Source organism: Peromyscus californicus, unplaced genomic scaffold (assembly GCF_007827085.1).
Source record: "Peromyscus californicus insignis strain IS unplaced genomic scaffold, ASM782708v3 Scaffold_7__1_contigs__length_154581171, whole genome shotgun sequence".
NCBI lineage: Eukaryota > Metazoa > Chordata > Mammalia > Rodentia > Cricetidae > Peromyscus > Peromyscus californicus.
The window spans coordinates 13,588,196-13,603,442 of NW_026294595.1; the positions used below are offsets into that span (position 1 = coordinate 13,588,196).

Below are 15,247 nucleotides of genomic sequence, written 5' to 3' on the forward strand. Positions count from 1 at the left end.
GAAAAGCCTTAAATACTGGAAGCATTAAGTTCAATGGGTCATTCTGATGGGCACTTAGAGAGTAAGAATGCTGGGAGAACATGGGAGTGGACAGTAGAGGCCCCAACTCATGAAGTTTCAGAGAGGAGCGAGGACTCTATAAGGAATGGGGTTTCTGTCCTGCAGTATGGCAGAGCCAGGGTTTCAACCTAGATCCTGTGAGACCCATGAGGCCCACTGAAGGAGACTGCATCCAGATGCTTCAAGAGGGACTCTGAGCTCTGCATTTCTGTGAGCCTTTATTCCTAGTGCCCAGAGAGACAGGTCCCAGAATAGGGAAAGGCTAAGGCCGAGGACCACCCCTTCTCACTTCCATCCCAGTCTAGGCAGAGAGGGCTTCAGGTCTGAGAGTGCAGTCCCTAGGGTACAGGATCCAGGACCCCAGCCACAGAGAGAACTCAGTGGGGACAGAGGTTAGCAAGGAGCTCTGAAGCCAACTGCAGACATAGGGCCCTGATCCTGCTCAGCTCTGAGCCATAGTGTGAGCATCTGTTAAATAACAAAGAGCCAAGCCAGCTTGATGGATTGTATGAATCCCAAGATTTATCTTTCAAAGGCATGCCCTCTTAGTGACCCAGTTCCTCCAACGAAGCCCTAAGCCCACAGCTGGATATCTCCCAATAGTCTCTCAAAATTCAAATCCACTAATGCATTAAAACATCCATCAAGTGAGGGTCCTCATGATCTGATCCTCTTAGGAAACACCCTTGCAAACATACTCAGAGAAGTACTGTATTGATCTCCTAAATGAAATCCCCCAGCCAAGCTGACAGTCAAGATTAACCATCACTGGGGCTGAAGAGATGGCTCCATGGTTAAGAGCACTGGCTGCTCTTGCAGAGGACCTGGATTCTGGTCCCAACATCCACAGAGCAGTTCACAATCATCTATGACTCCAGTTCCAGGGGATCTGATGCCCTCTTCTGACCTCCATGCACACTGCACACACATGGTGCACATACATACATGCAGGCTAAACACCCATACATATAAGATAAAAATAAATAAATCTTTGCAAAGGTTAGCCATTACATACTTCAAGAGCCAATTCTTATTCTTTGAAATAAGTTCCTTTCAATGCCCCATCTATGTAAATCTATTTGTATAATAGATAGATGATATTTACCCACCAAGTATCTTGTGGCTGTATCTTGCGGTTCTGTGTCACGAAGAACCCTGAACAATACATCTTATAACAAGGAAAGAGTGTTGTAACTCAAAACTCTTCAGTAAACAAAAGCCTAGGCCAGCTGGCCACAATGAATTCTTCCCAAGCACTGGAAGCAGAAGCATCAGTGGCTTGTCAAACACGTCAAGAAACAGAGAAGGAACCAGTTCTTCAAACTGCACTGTAGGGTGGGACTCTGCTCTGATGTGGGGGCTGCTCTGGCTTTCGCCTGCCACTGGCCCTTGACTGGAACTGGCTCTGTGCAGACAGCACTGGCTCCTGAGAGGCCTGCAGGGCTGTATCTAACTCAGGAACTGGGCCTGGAAGTGCTGCTGCAGCTCTGGTAGCTGGCTCTCTCTCTTCTAGGGCTGTGAGTGGGTTCTAAATCTAAAGTTGGTGCTGGAGGATGCTAGGGCTCTGAAAGGAGTCTGTGGTGAATTGGATCCAGCCACTTCTAATTCTGTCTTTAGAGACCTTGTTGCAGTTGCGGTTGACACCTGAGCCAGCACAGCTCCACTGCTGTAGTTGGCTATGAAGCTGGCTTCTAGCGTTAACAGCCAGCCTCGAGCTGTGGCTGGCCCAGGGAACGCTACTGCCTGTATCTGGAGTCACAGTGCTGGAGCTGGTTCTGGACTGGCTGGACCTCTGCTGAGAGGGCTCTAGCAGTTGCTTCTTCTGTTTCTGTCATCTAGAGATGGCTCCAGACCTGTTTGCAGCTCAGGGCCACCGCAGGAGCCTCTTCTGGCATGGGATCTAGCTCAATCACAAATACTAGAACAAATGAGATGGCGGGCACTAGATCTTCTTGGCCTCAGGGCAGGAGTGGATCAAAAAAGAGCATCACCTCTGTAGTTCCTTCCAGACCTGTTGGCAAAACAGTTCACACTGATGGACCTGGTCAATGCTCAGCAGGTCAGGTGAGCTTCCTTCTGTCCTCTGCTGCCCAGACATACCTCCAAGGCCCCTTCCTAGGCCCACCATTGCAATCATGTGACTAGGAATTTTTCTTTTATTCCTAATGTCTCAATTCCCCTCTGGAAAGTGGAGATAGGTCCCATACTCACACCTATTGTAAAGATTCAAGGATTTGGACCATGAATGATAATACATGCCTCTAATCCTAGCACTTGGAAGGTAGAGGCAAAAAGATCAAAAATCAGGAGTTCAAGTATCTTCAACCATATAGTAAGTTTAAAGGTAGTCTGGGCTATATGAGATACTGTATCAAAAACCAGGATGGAGCCAGGCAGTGGTGGTGCATGCCTTTGATCCCAAGATTTGGGAGGCAGAAGCAGGTGGCCATCTTGGTCTGCAAAGCAAGTTCCAGGACAGCCAGGGCTACACAGAGAAACCCTGTCTCAAAAAAACAAACAAAACAGGAAGGAAGCCAGATGGTGGTGGTGCAGGCCTTTAATCCCAGCACCCAGGGGGCAGAGGCAAGTGGATCTTTGTGAGTTCGAGGCCAGCCTGGTCTACAGAGTAAGTTCCAGAACAACCAGGGCTACACTGAGAAACCCTGTCTGCGGGGACGGGGGAGATAGGAAGGAAAAGAAGGAGGCAGGCAGGCAGGCAAGAAGTAATGGAGGAAGGCAGGAAAAAGAAGGAAGGATTCAACAATTTGAGAACATCAGCAAGTGTGGCTGGCCTGGCCCATGGGTAGCAGAACAGTGCTCACTGATGTGTCCCCAGGCCCACAATTCACCCCCATCACCCGGAAGTCCTCATCAGTTTCAGGACTCATTAGATATGTGATGTGTACTTTTGCGGGACACAACACACACCCCAGCAGTTAGCTAGTCATCTGAGTGTATTCTGTGTCTTTGAGCATCAACCTTCAAGAAGCTGCCTCAGATCCACACACAGGTGTGGATCCTCAGATCCACACACTAGGTGGGGCTAGTTAGAAGCACCTGGGACTTGTGAACTCCTTGCAGCTCCTTCCTGATCCATTCCCAAAGCTTCCTTGTAAAAGAAGAAGCAAAGTGTCACCTCCTTGGCCCCTGAATACTGGTCAGTCAGAACTGGCCTTTCCTCTTTGCGTGGAAGCCTTGGCATAATCAAAAACCTGGGAAGCAGGGTTTCCCCCACAAAAAAACAGGGAGCTTCCTAAGAAGGCGCAGGACTCGACTCCATGGGTGGTTTGAAAAAGTCCTGAGAGCTTGGCAATACGCAAAGAAGTCGCTGAGATCCACTTGGCAAGGCAAGATCTAGGATCAGACCATGCGGGACGTGGACTCGCCCAAGAGCCTCTGAGCGGCTGGGGCTACGAGGAGCGCGGTCGAGGAGCGGAAGATCCACTAGAGGGCACTGTAGCCGGAGGACAGGGGAAGTCCCTCGCGGGCTGCCGTAGGCGTTACTATAAAAGACGTGGTGCGGCTCTGTTCAGCCTCTCGGCGGCCATGGCGGCGTACGGGCTGGTGGCTTCATCCCTTCCGTGGTTGACCTGGGACACTGCAGTCGACCCTCCATAGCTCTCGGCCTGCTGGCGGGAAGACTGCGTCTCGTACTGCTGATCGTAAAAAAAAGCGTCGCGTTCTTTTCCCTCCGAGGGCTCAGTCGCCCTAATATGTGCAGCAGACTAACCTTGCGGTAAGAGGAAGGGCAGTTCACGATGTGCCCGAGGGCCGGGTGGAGGACCCCCACCCTCGAGGCCCCGGAAGGAAAACCGAGCCTCGGCGTCTGGGTTAATGGAATGCAGAGGGAGCTTCCTAGGCATCCCCCTGGTCATTCCTGATTGGGGCTCGACCAGCTCGCCTTCCTAGGATTAAGGAACACCAGGGCAAGTGCCTGTCTACATTTGCGGCTTGCCGATGAGGTTTTTCTTGAAAGGACAGCTATTCAAAACCATTCTGAATACCCAACTTGAGATAACGCAGACCCTGTCTGTTTAGTGCAATGCCACTGAATTAGGAAGCGAGGAGAGTTACGTTGTTTTGTTACTTCACTTAAAGCCTTAGCAAGGAGACCAAACTATTGTGGACCCATTGGAATAGGAATAAAATACAGGCCTGATGAAATCCCCCACTGTGATCTTGCCAAGAATGTGTGCAAAATGATTGTTTTTCTTCTCTAGGGAGTTTGTCTGCTGGGAATTAAGAAGCTGTGAGGACATGTTGGGGTCTTCGGTAAGTTGACCCGAGTTACTAAGATTCCCATTAACAGCCATGGCTCTGGCACTGGGTTCGTCCTGCCCCTAGAGGCGTTGCATGTGTGGCTGCCGTGTTACATGTGCGTCAGTAGGTGGCAGAGAGGAGAGAGGCTATGTCTACGCTCAGTGTTCTGACCTGTGAACATCTGAATGATTAGTAGCCTAACACTCCCTGAAGCTGGAGGTGGGACCGCCCTTCCCGGTGGTTGACTGGTTTAGGTAACCCAGTATGGGGCCGGTAAACTACAGTGGGTGGAAACAGCGGTGGCATCAGAGCTATCCTTTGAGGAGATGAGTGGAGTTAAACTGGCAGGGCCAGAGTACAGCTCAGTGGTAAAGTACTCACTTGAGGGGCAGGCCTGGGTCTCCGTCCCTGGCACCACCACCAAGTGGAACTGACAGGGGGAAGAGTAGTTCCTGTTAGTGGGCCCATGCGGGGGGGGGGGGGGGGGGGGGGACGGGACGGGACACGGTAACAACTAATGGTGGCAGTGATGGTCACCCCCTCATGTGAGGTTCCAATGTGCCCTGGTTTAGTTACCTGTGGTTGACAAAAAGTATCCGTGAAAAAGGCCTCCTGGGGCTCTGGGAGTGCAACACCTGGATTAGAGGGGAGCTGTGCTGGTTCTTTCTCTTTGCAGGAAAGCTGGTGACAAAGCTCTGCTCGTGGTGTGAACTTGATGCCCAATGCGCAGCCGTGGCCCATTGAGGTAAGAGGTGGGCTGGGTCTGCCGGAGCCTGCTCAGGTGGGATGTGTGCAGCTGCCCTGAAGGTGCTGTCCTAGATCTGTCAGCACCGCAGGCACTGCACAGCTACTCAGCTGTGTCTGTGACGTCAGGGCAAAGAGCAAGTGGCTATTTCTACGCTCAGTGTTCAGAAGCCAGTGAGCACTAAGAATGGTTTATAGCCTGACATTTTGCAGAGCCATAGTGAGGTGGTGCTGGGATGTGGCTTTGTTGGTGGCCAGACCCCAGTGTCAGAGACCTCAAGGGCTCACCAAAAGGTTGCATGGTCAGTATTTTGGCCAGATAGAACTTTGGAGTTGGGAGTGGCTGCAAACTGGGTTTGTGGGGAGGGCATTCAGAGGAGTCAGGAAATATAAAACTATTCATCCTTTCTCATTTTTCAGATCCAGGAGCCAGGAAGAATAAGGCCTTTTGGTCACGTGACTGATCAGGACAGGTGCAGATGTGATTATAGACCATGAGCTTCAAATGTGGCCTCTGACTTCACCAGGGACCTGCAGAACCACCCATACAGGCTTTGGGCAGCTCCACACTTCTATCCTGGCAGCCCACATCCTAAATTACAGACCACATTGTGTTGGCTTGAACTGTTCCTTCAAGACTGAAGTGAGATATGTGTAGTAGCACTAGAGGTGGAGGGCCCTCTTAAGATCCAGCATTTCCATCTAACCAACTGCATGGGGCCTTAGAAGTGATAATTATGGAGGGAGGAGAAGCTAGCTGTAGGTGCTTGTGACACAAATAAACTTGTTAATTCCTGAAGCTTGTAATCTTTACCACCAGCATTCTCCCGTCTTAGGGTGAAGAGTCTATTGAGTTTCCCTTATCTCCCCTGGAAATTAAAACCTGCCAGAGTAAATGCTGAGGTTTGAGGATTTGGGCTGGAACTGTGGCTGTCTTATACCAAAAGTGAAGTTTGCTGGTATACTGTAGGTAAACATTTTCCCATGTTCTGCGTATTCACTGGTGGACAGCTGAATTGTAGAAGTGCTGGTTAGCTAAAGGTGTCGGACGCCTAGAGAGGAGCTGCCATTGTGTGCCAGCAGCATTCTGGTTTGGGGGTATTGCTCAATGGTTGAGTGGAGTGCTGGTGGTGGAAATGCCAGTGCACAAGAGTTCACAGGCCTGATCCTTGGGGCTGCAAAATTTATAAGAGCCAAAGGTGCATTCAGGCTCATAACATGCTTCATGTCCTCCATCGGTGCCCAGACAAGCTCTGTAGGATAGAGCCTTGCCTAAGGCTGCTTTGTATTTAGCAAGGGATCCAAATGCCCAAGTGTTGCATAAAAGCCATTTATTTACATGTACAGAGAAATGACCCCTCTGCTCAGTTGGGAAAGTGGGGTGGAGGAGACTTACTTGGAGAGGGGTGACCTTTCCCAAGTGGGTGCTCCACTCACAGCTGAGCTATAATGGCTGGAGCCTGCAGCATTAAGAGTAGTTGGTGTTGGAGATCTCCCTCCAGAGCAAGGTCTTGAGGTGGCTAAGTACCAGTGAATGGTGGGCTTCCACCTGGCTGGCCAGTCCACTCAGTGTAGTACATGTGCGCAGCTGTTTGCCCAGCTCCTCACGGAGGTCGGCAGGAGCACCAGGCAGCAGATAATCCCTCAGCAGTTCACATACCTTGGCCAGGTTGGGCTGGATGAGGTCGCCCTTGCACTGCCTCATGAGCCTGTCACATGGAGCCCTGCAATCTCGCCCATAGATGCAGTCAGAACTCTGCTCACAGTGGCGGCCCTGAAGGAAGCGGCGCACGGTAGCCTCAGGCGCCACCTGCTGCAGGTCAGCCATCTTGAAGTCATAGGTGGCCGTGTATCCCACATTGGCCAGTGTGGTCTCACACATGTAAAAGGTACCATAGGAACCATGGAAGAGCTCCTCTACAAACTCCAGCAGGCCAATGGCAATCTTGGCACGCCAGGGCCATGCAGGTCCAAACCACTGCTGGAGAGCCCTGTGCAGCACCGAGGGCAGGAGCGGGCGCAAGGCAGGCAGCAGCACTGCTCCATGCCAGGAGCCGCGGGGGATGCCCTCAGTAAGGTAGAGGTCCCCGCAGTAGCCCAGCAGCCGGGAAGCATGCTCCTTCTCCTGAAGGGACAGCAGCAGCAGGAACTCGTTGCGCTGCAGCAGGGCCCAGACAGACTTGGCCTCTGCCAGGGACACCCTGCTATCCTTGTTGAAGTCCGCCATGAGAAGGATCTGGTCAACCAGCGTTGGCAGGGAGGGCAGGTCTCCTAGGTTCGCCTGACATTTGGGACCAAAAGGAAGGCAGAGAAGCACGCCCTGGTGCACACCTCTCAGCTGGCAGAGCACTGACTGGGTCTGGCCTGGTCTCTAGACATTAGAATATCAACAAGGCCTGCTGCCTGCACCACACACTCAATCCCTTCTGCCTGTGTCACAGAGGGATGAGAGTAGAGGCCACAGCACTGTAAGCCTTTGAAAACTAATCATGTGGCCCTTGAGCCCTGTATCTAACCCCCACCAGCCCCTACTTTTACCATACTGGATGCAGAGTCCTCAATCTCCTGAGCCCTCACCACACCTCAGACTCGGCCCGTCCATCTGTTCCCACAAGCCCTGAAAGATGCTTCCTTGCCTGCCTCCTACCCAGGTCTTTGTAGACATCCCAGCTGTGGGCTACAGTGAAGATCTGAGCACCCCTAGTAGAGCAGACTAACCTTGAGGAAGCTGAGGATCATCTCTTGGAACTCCTTGATGGAGGTGCCCCGGGTGGGCTTGTCAAACAGTACCAGCTCCCGCCGCGGAACTACATCTGGCCAGGCCTTGGAGTTCAGGGCCTCCTCAATGCCACATTTGATGGTCACCTCCTTCTTCTGCCAGAGCCCACTGTATACCTAGACAAGGCCAGAGGTATGTCTCCTATAGACGTCCAGCTTGCCACCAGCAGCAGCCCACACCCAGCCTGCCAACCATGCCCAGCTGCACACCTGCTGGCCTGGCGATGAAGACAGGCAGGTCCTCCACTCCACTTTCTGCAGCTCACACAGGTCCTGGCAGACAGAGCCGGAGATGATGCCCTTGCGGTACTGGTCACACTGAGGAGATAGGCACCAGGGTATGTATGGCCCAGGGCATGGGGCTTGGTGGTCACAGCCCTCCCCACTTCCTATGGATCCACAGCCCAGCCAAACACCCCAGGACAGAAGGAAAAGCCACCAGCTGCATGGGCACGGGGAGAGGCCTGTCTCCAGGAGCAACCCTCTGCTCCCTCCTTGACTCCTGAGAAAAGGATATCACCAGTCTACGGCCAGACACTGCAACTAGAATGCAACACACAGATGGCTAGGACCACAGGCAAGTCCCCATAACAGGCCTCCACTGCATCCCCAGCTGGGCCCTCAGCAGCAGAGCGATGGTCAGACAGGTAACCTAGACTGCGGTGAGATGAAAGCCACAAGTCCCAAGAGAGGGGCCTGGTCATGGTCGATAACAACCTCAGGTGTTACCCAGTTAAATACCCAGTGAGCAGCACCCTTTGGGCACCTGGGCCACCCCTTCATCTCCCTTATGGTGAGGCTGGGAACTTTCAAGGCAGCTCAGCACTCCTCTGAGCAGGTGTCCACATTCCCCCATCCAGCGTTTTTCCATCCACTGTGATCCTGGTCTGGTTTAGCCTGCCCTGTAGACTGAAGCAGGAGCAGTCCAATGGTAGGGCCCCTCCTTTGATCCTCAGGATCTAGCTGGACTCCCAGCCACCAACCCATAAGAGGTGCTGCCAAGGGGTCCCAACTGTGAACAAGACCTAACACCTCAAATGCTCCAATACTTCAGTTACCGGTCACTGTCAGGGCTATTTGTCACCATCCCTAAAGAAATGGCATCCTGGGGCCCCACAATTGCTAAAGACCTTACTTCCTGCCAGGCTTGCCCCAGGCCACTCCATTAGCTGGAGAGCCTCTCAGCACAGATTAAATCTGCACTACCCAGGCCTAGTCTGGGGTAAAGGGCTTGCTGGCTCTCACTTGGATAAATTCCTGGAGATACATCACTGGTTGCCATGGAGCCTGGCACTGGTCAGAGCCAAGCTTGGAGGAAATGGGGGAAGGGAGGTACCCAACACCCCACCATCCAAGAAGCTGAGCCAATCTGAAGCACTGACTAAGCCATGTGAACCACAAAGACAGTGTCCTATGGCCACATGGAAGAGGCTCATCAGCTAGAGGTGGAACAGTGAAGCTATGCCTGTCCATCCCAACACCCTCTGGGCAAGCCCTTCACACAGGACTCTATGCTGATACCCCATCGACACCAGTCACAGGACTTCGGGGGGGAGGGGGGGGATGGGAGGGCTTTGCAGGAGCCAGAGGCCGTGCTGCCCTTGACTCACAGCTGATGGAGAGGAGCAGGGGCCTACTGGCCCTGCTCAGCATTCCAAGGTGGCAGAAGGAACAGCAGAGTTCGAGAGGAATTCCACAGAAACCAAGGTAGGATCCAGCAAGATGGATCAGCAGGTAAAGGAGCTTGCCACCAAGTCTCATGGCCTGAGTTTAAACCCCAGAATCCAAGTTAGGGTGGAAGGAGAGAACCTAACTACCACAAGCTGTCCTCTGACCTCCACACAGGCCATGGCACATACACACATACATACATACATACACACACACACACATACAAATAAATGAATGTACTTTTTTTAAAAGAAAAAAATTAAAAATGAAAAGAAACTAAAATGAGCACAGCATGTTTAGCCATCCTCAGGACTCCTGCTGCCCCTGGGTCTCCAAGCCTCAGTTTCTTCATCTGCAGAGTGGGCCAGGGTAGGGATCCACTGAGTAGCTTCCTTCATGCTGAGAGTCTGGCTAGCACCTGAGACTATATGACCAGGGCATAGAGAAGGATCTCCTCTGGAAGGTAGCTTGTGGTGGTTGGGTTCTCTCCTTCCACCCTTGGATTCTGGGGTTTAAACTCAGGCCATGAGACTTGGTGGCAAGCTCCTTTACCTACTGAGGAGATCCTTTACCTTTATGTCCCCGTCACCAGTCACAAGGAACAGAGAACTGAGATACCAGCTTCATGAGGTGCATGGGCACACTCACACAGGCACTGACATGCAAGCATGCACTCCCACACATGCACTCACAGGGACATCCTCACTCAATAGCAGCAATGGCTCCCTGGAGAGGAAGGCATAAAAGTCTCCACCCCATGGCCTGCTTTCAGGGCTGGCCAGGGCAGCCCTCTCCAGGCTATTCCTGTGTCCCTGCTAAACAGTCCATGTTTCAACATTTAAGTCCACCCCGAGTACATGCAGCAGCTACAATTTCCCCACTTCCTTCCTGACCTCCAGCCCTCTACTCCCCCATCCAAGCCCACCTCCCACCAAATCTCTAAGGGCCCCCCACATGGGTCAGGTCCCTGGGCCCAGGCAGACTTACGATCACCACCTGGCAGACGTGCCCACGGCAGAGCTCCGAATAGGATGAGTAGTGCACATAGACCATCCAGCTGCCCGCGAAGATGCCCAGCCAGACCAGCAAGACATACTTGACCCTGAGGCCTGGGAGCCGGCCCTGCTGAGGGAGGGACCAGGTGAGGAGGTACCCATCTGTGGCCCTGCTGTGCCCATAACCAAGGGCAGCTTCTACCTCTTTAGATCTTCCACAGCCAACTCAGTTGGCACCCATCACCTCCAGCATTGAGAAGCACCTAGCTCAGTACCCCACCATTATCAGGCATATGCCAGAGTCTGCAGCCAGGGGCTCTCCATCAGACGCAAGTAGACATTTCAAAATGAGAAGATAAAGCTGAATGAAGATACTTTTTACAGCCTGTTCCCTTAAAATGCTCTCATTTCCAAACATTCCTGCCTCCAAATAAGGTCAGCTGAGCCATCGGCCTGGGGCTAGTTGGTTCAGCCACCCCAGGAATGTGGCCCTCATTTTTCCCACTGATCCCCTTGAGTCAGGGCCAGCAGGAAAAGGGGTATGGAGGGCAAGGGGCCCAGAGCCCAATTCTACTACACCCTGAGAAGCAGTGAGAAGACATGGGGTCATGCATGCACATTCACAGTAGCAGTAACAACAGCAAGGGTGGACAGCCAGTATCCATCCACAAGATAAAAACACCACTCAGCCTCAGCAGGAAGTAAGCCTGGTACCTGCCACCACCAGGATGGATGTCACAGAAGGACACCTTCTGTGAGACTCCAATCCAAGAGTCCCCCAGAGTCCTCAAATGCACGGAGGCAAACAAAAGTGTCAGGGGCGGCCGGGCGGTGGTGGCGCACGCCTTTAATCCCAGCACTCGGGAGGCAGAGCCAGGCGGATCTCTGTGAGTTCGAGGCCAGCCTGGACTACCAAGTGAGTTCCAGGAAAGGCGCAAAGCTACACAGAGAAACCCTGTCTCGAAAAATCGAAAAACCAAAAAAAAAAAAAAAAAAAAAAAAGTGTCAGGGGCAGGGTAGGCTGTGGGAACACAAGAGTCAGGATGGGAAGGTGAGCTTTCTGTGGATGGACCGAGTCGGTGGCTCCACAGCACCAAATGTGCAAGCAGAGATGGGCAGGATAGGATATTTGATTACTTCATGCTGTGGGTTTTGTTTTTGTTTGTTTGTTTGTTTGGGGGTTTTGTTATTATTGTTGCTGTTGTTTTGAGACAGGGTTTCTCTGGCTGTCCTGGAACTCGCTTTGTAGACCAGGATGGCCTCGAACTCACAGAGATCTGCCTGCCTCTGCTTCCTGAGTGCTGGGATTAAAGGTGTGTGTCACCGCTGCCTGCCATGCTGTGTATTTTGCCTCAGTTTCTTTTAAAAAGCTGTGTGTGGTGGTGGACACATTTCTGTAATCCGAGCATTGGTACTGTTAAAGAAGAGACCAGCTCGGTTCCCACACACACTCACAACCGTCTTTAATGCCACAGGACTCAGCACCTCCTTCTGACCTCCTGTGGCACCAGGCATACACATGAAGCACATATATACATGCAGGCAAAACATTCATTGACGCCAGGTGGTAGTGGCACACGCCTTTAATCCCAGCACTCGGGAGGCAGAGGCAGACCGATCTCTGTGAGTTCAAGGCCAGCCTGGTCTACAGAGCGAGTTCCAGGACAGGCACCAAAACTACACAGAGAAACCCTGTCTTGAAAAAGAAAAAAACAAAAACAAAAAAGGAACAGAAACCGGAGGGGGGTGGGGTGGGGCAGGCAGTCCTGGCCCCAAAACCCTGACGAAGATGGACCTAAGCCTTCACTTCTGCAGAGGTTCCAGGTCACCCTGTCTTCCTCAGCCCTCAGCCCTCAGTTTCCCAGCTGACAGGTGAGCACTAAAGGGTGAGAAGAGGTCTGGTCTAAGTGCTGAGGACACGGGTTCCCACTGAGTACTCCAAGCAGTGTCCAAAGTTGACAGCCAGAGACAGCTGGATGCCACCTCCCTCCCCAGTGCCCCCCTTGGAAAATGGCAGTCTCTGGGGGAAGAAACTGGGAGTTTCCAGACAGCCTGTGCCACATAGGGCCAAATGTCCCAATCTGAAGCTAAAGGCAAGGGATCAGTCACAGAGCCCAGCTCGGCAGGGAGGGTGTAAGGGTCAGACTTGTGGGGCAGCATCCCCAGAGGAGGGCCTCTACTGATGCCAAGTGCTTCCTGCGGCGTCCTGTCTACCAGCTGCCAGAGAGTCTGAGCATGGAACCAGTCAGCGTCCCACTTTTGGATCTGGAAGTCGTGCTGAACTCAAGTCTACACTCTGCCCTAGTTCCCTCAGGGCTAGAACAGAAAGGAATCTCCTTCACAAGCACAATGCCCAGCCCTTCCTAAGTTCTTCCAGGAGATGGTCCCTCTTCTGGGGCATGGCTCTGTGGACCTCTCCTCCTGGGGCCCAATTGGTCCAGCCAATCAGCTGTTTCTTTCAGATTTGTCCAAAATGAAAACACGAAGACTGAGAAACAACAGGGGACACCGTAGCTGGGAGGCAAGAGCAGAGGACTTCAAGCTACACCAAGAGCAAAGGGCCAGGACCAGAGCCAGCAGCTGACCCAGGCTAGACCAAGTGATATAGAACTAGAAGCCAGCTGGCCAGCCAGGGCCACTCCAGGCAGGCCCCTCCCAGGACACCGGGCCTTGGCACACATGGCTCCGCCAAACCACTTTGCCTATCATTACCTGGTGAAGTTATGGTGGTCTACCTGGCCTTTGTCGGACCCATCTCTTCCCCAGGGTCCCTGACCCATGCATATCCGCACCCTGGTGCAGGTCTCACCACGGTGGCTACTCGAAGCTCACATAGTCTTCTGCCACTCAGTGGTGAACAGGCTGGCAAGCCCTGGGCCCATATTTTGCAGGGATGAAGTCCAGCACCAGAGAAGTCACTTGGGAAGTGGAGAGGGTCATTACAAGGATGGTAACTGCACAGTGACCTCCCTGCCCAGGAAGCCCAGGCCACGTGCCAGGCACCCTGGTGTTTCCTCAGTTTCCTGAAAGTGAAGCTCAGAGCAGGTGAGGCTCAGCCAATACGCTCCCTGAGTCAGCCCCACTGGGAACTGGCCAAAACCCCTCTCCTGCCATTCCTAGGCCCACTCACTGCTGAGTCAGGCTCTAACCTTCAGAGTTAGGGGTATGGATACACCCCACCTCCTGGCACAAGGAAGTTCCCCAAACACCTCAGCTCATACCCAACCTGGGGCTGAGCATGGACCATAGTGCAAGCTCAGGCCCCTGGAAGAGGATAGCAGACAAGGGCATCTGGGCCTGGACGATCTCTGCATCCAGTAGGCTTCACCCTTCATCCTTTATCTAAAACGGTCAAGCCCTGGGCCAAAGGCGCAGCCCGGGCAACATCCTCCAAGCATCCTCAGGACCACCCTGCAGAGAGGCCATGGAGACCTGGGCAGGGCTGGCGAGTGCGGTCCTTCCTACAGGATCTGAGGACACTGGCAACCAGCGGCTGGAGTCCAGAAGCCTGACCGCATCACCCCAAAGCACGAGCGGAGGAGCCTCTTCTGTAGATAGAAGCTGGCCCTCGCTGGCCCAAGGTCACCAAAGTCCCTGGTTCCAGCTGGCTCATGGGATGGCCATGGGCCGGGTATGTCCCAAGTTTGCTACTCCAGAAAAGCAAACCTAATTTTGAAGTAGGGAAGGGAAGGAAGGACTTCGGTGCACAAAGCGCCCGTCGACCCTCACCATCCCACGCCCAGCCCCTCCCCGTGTGGCTGCACCTGGTCTACCGCCCCTTACCTGCAGGCCTTTGGAGAAGGGACAGAGGAGCACCAGATGCACCAGGCGCCGCAACCGCCGCATGATGGGCGCCGTCCAGGGCTGCGGAACCCCGCGGCTGGCTCGGCCTCAGCCCAGGCCTGGCCAGGCCCGCAGCTGCCGCCGCTCGCACGCCATACGGGCCGCGCGCCTTCGGCCCGCGTTAAAGGCGAGGCGCGTGCCTTTCTGACGGCCGACCGCGACGCACGCACGGGGAGACGGCAGAGAGGAAGGGCGTGCACGCGCGGGGAGACGGATGGGAGGAGCGTGCACGCGCGCGGAGACAAATGGGAAGGGCGTGCACGCGCATGGGGGGGCTAGCGCGCAGCCCCAAGTCCAGTCTCGCCCTCCCGCTGGGGACCTCACCCCTGCCGGCTCCGCAACTAGCTAAAGACACTGGGGCTGAGCTTGGAGCGCAGGGGCAGGGTTGGCGCTGAAGACCTGCGGGGGCCCCAGCCTGCGCTTGCGCGTTTCTTACACCTTTTCAAGGGTAAAAAACGAGGGATCTGCCCCCAGCCCTCTCGTGTTTGCTCGTGTGATCAGTAGTGAGGCCACCGCAGCTGTCTGGCACCCAGCGTCTGCAGCCCTGGCTGCACCGGAGCCTGGGGAAGGATCCACAGCCCGAGCGATCAGCAACTGCTCCTGAGAGCCAGTCTCTTCTGATTTCTGCCCACCGACAGACGCGCCCTTCTCATGTGACTCCCATTTAGGGTGATTAGGAAGGCAGCCGCTGACCCCTGGGTAAGGGGCTTGTTGAACTTAACAGACAATGGCCAGAATGCCCGCTGCACCATCCCCCATGCTCACTGGCTGCCCTGAATCCTCACCGACACCTTTGGTGGAGATTCTATGGCGTTGTCGTTTGCACGCTAGGGAATACAGAGGCTGAACGCCTTCCCCTGTACTCCAGTGCTGTCCATATACATGCTTTGCAAAAT

The 15,247-nt window shown here is 53.7% G+C and overlaps 1 protein-coding gene, 1 long non-coding RNA gene and 2 other non-coding genes across 9 annotated transcripts; 3 read left to right on the forward strand and 1 right to left on the reverse strand.

Annotated features, from left to right (window-relative positions):
* The first annotated feature begins 3,591 nt into the window (after positions 1 to 3,591).
* LOC128101229 (uncharacterized) lies at positions 3,592 to 5,863 on the forward strand. Its single transcript, XR_008215030.1, has 4 exons — positions 3,592 to 3,796; positions 4,281 to 4,332; positions 4,997 to 5,065; positions 5,485 to 5,863. It is a non-coding gene; the product is annotated as an uncharacterized LOC128101229 (long non-coding RNA).
* Positions 4,394 to 4,525, forward strand: LOC128102756 (small nucleolar RNA SNORA17). The gene has a single exon (XR_008215519.1). It is a non-coding gene; the product is annotated as a small nucleolar RNA SNORA17 (small nucleolar RNA).
* On the forward strand, positions 5,130 to 5,272 carry LOC128102750 (small nucleolar RNA SNORA43). Its single transcript, XR_008215513.1, has one exon. It is a non-coding gene; the product is annotated as a small nucleolar RNA SNORA43 (small nucleolar RNA).
* A 515-nt stretch (positions 5,864 to 6,378) lies between the features above and the next one.
* Dipk1b (divergent protein kinase domain 1B) lies at positions 6,379 to 14,740 on the reverse strand. 6 transcript variants are annotated; one of them, XM_052724155.1, is made up of 5 exons: positions 14,292 to 14,740; positions 10,501 to 10,638; positions 8,053 to 8,115; positions 7,783 to 7,959; positions 6,379 to 7,435 (listed from the first exon to the last, which is right to left on the reverse strand). In XM_052724155.1, the coding sequence occupies exons 1-5, from the start codon at positions 14,352 to 14,354 to the stop codon at positions 6,533 to 6,535; spliced, it is 1,344 nt and encodes a 447-aa protein (XP_052580115.1). In that variant the 5' UTR covers positions 14,355 to 14,740; the 3' UTR covers positions 6,379 to 6,532. The 6 variants fall into 6 exon arrangements, with proteins under 6 accessions (XP_052580115.1, XP_052580113.1, XP_052580114.1 ...); XM_052724153.1 differs by having other exon boundaries at positions 8,053 to 8,160; positions 14,292 to 14,734; XM_052724154.1 differs by having other exon boundaries at positions 8,053 to 8,160; positions 10,501 to 10,635; positions 14,292 to 14,731.
* Positions 14,741 to 15,247: the final 507 nt, after the last annotated feature.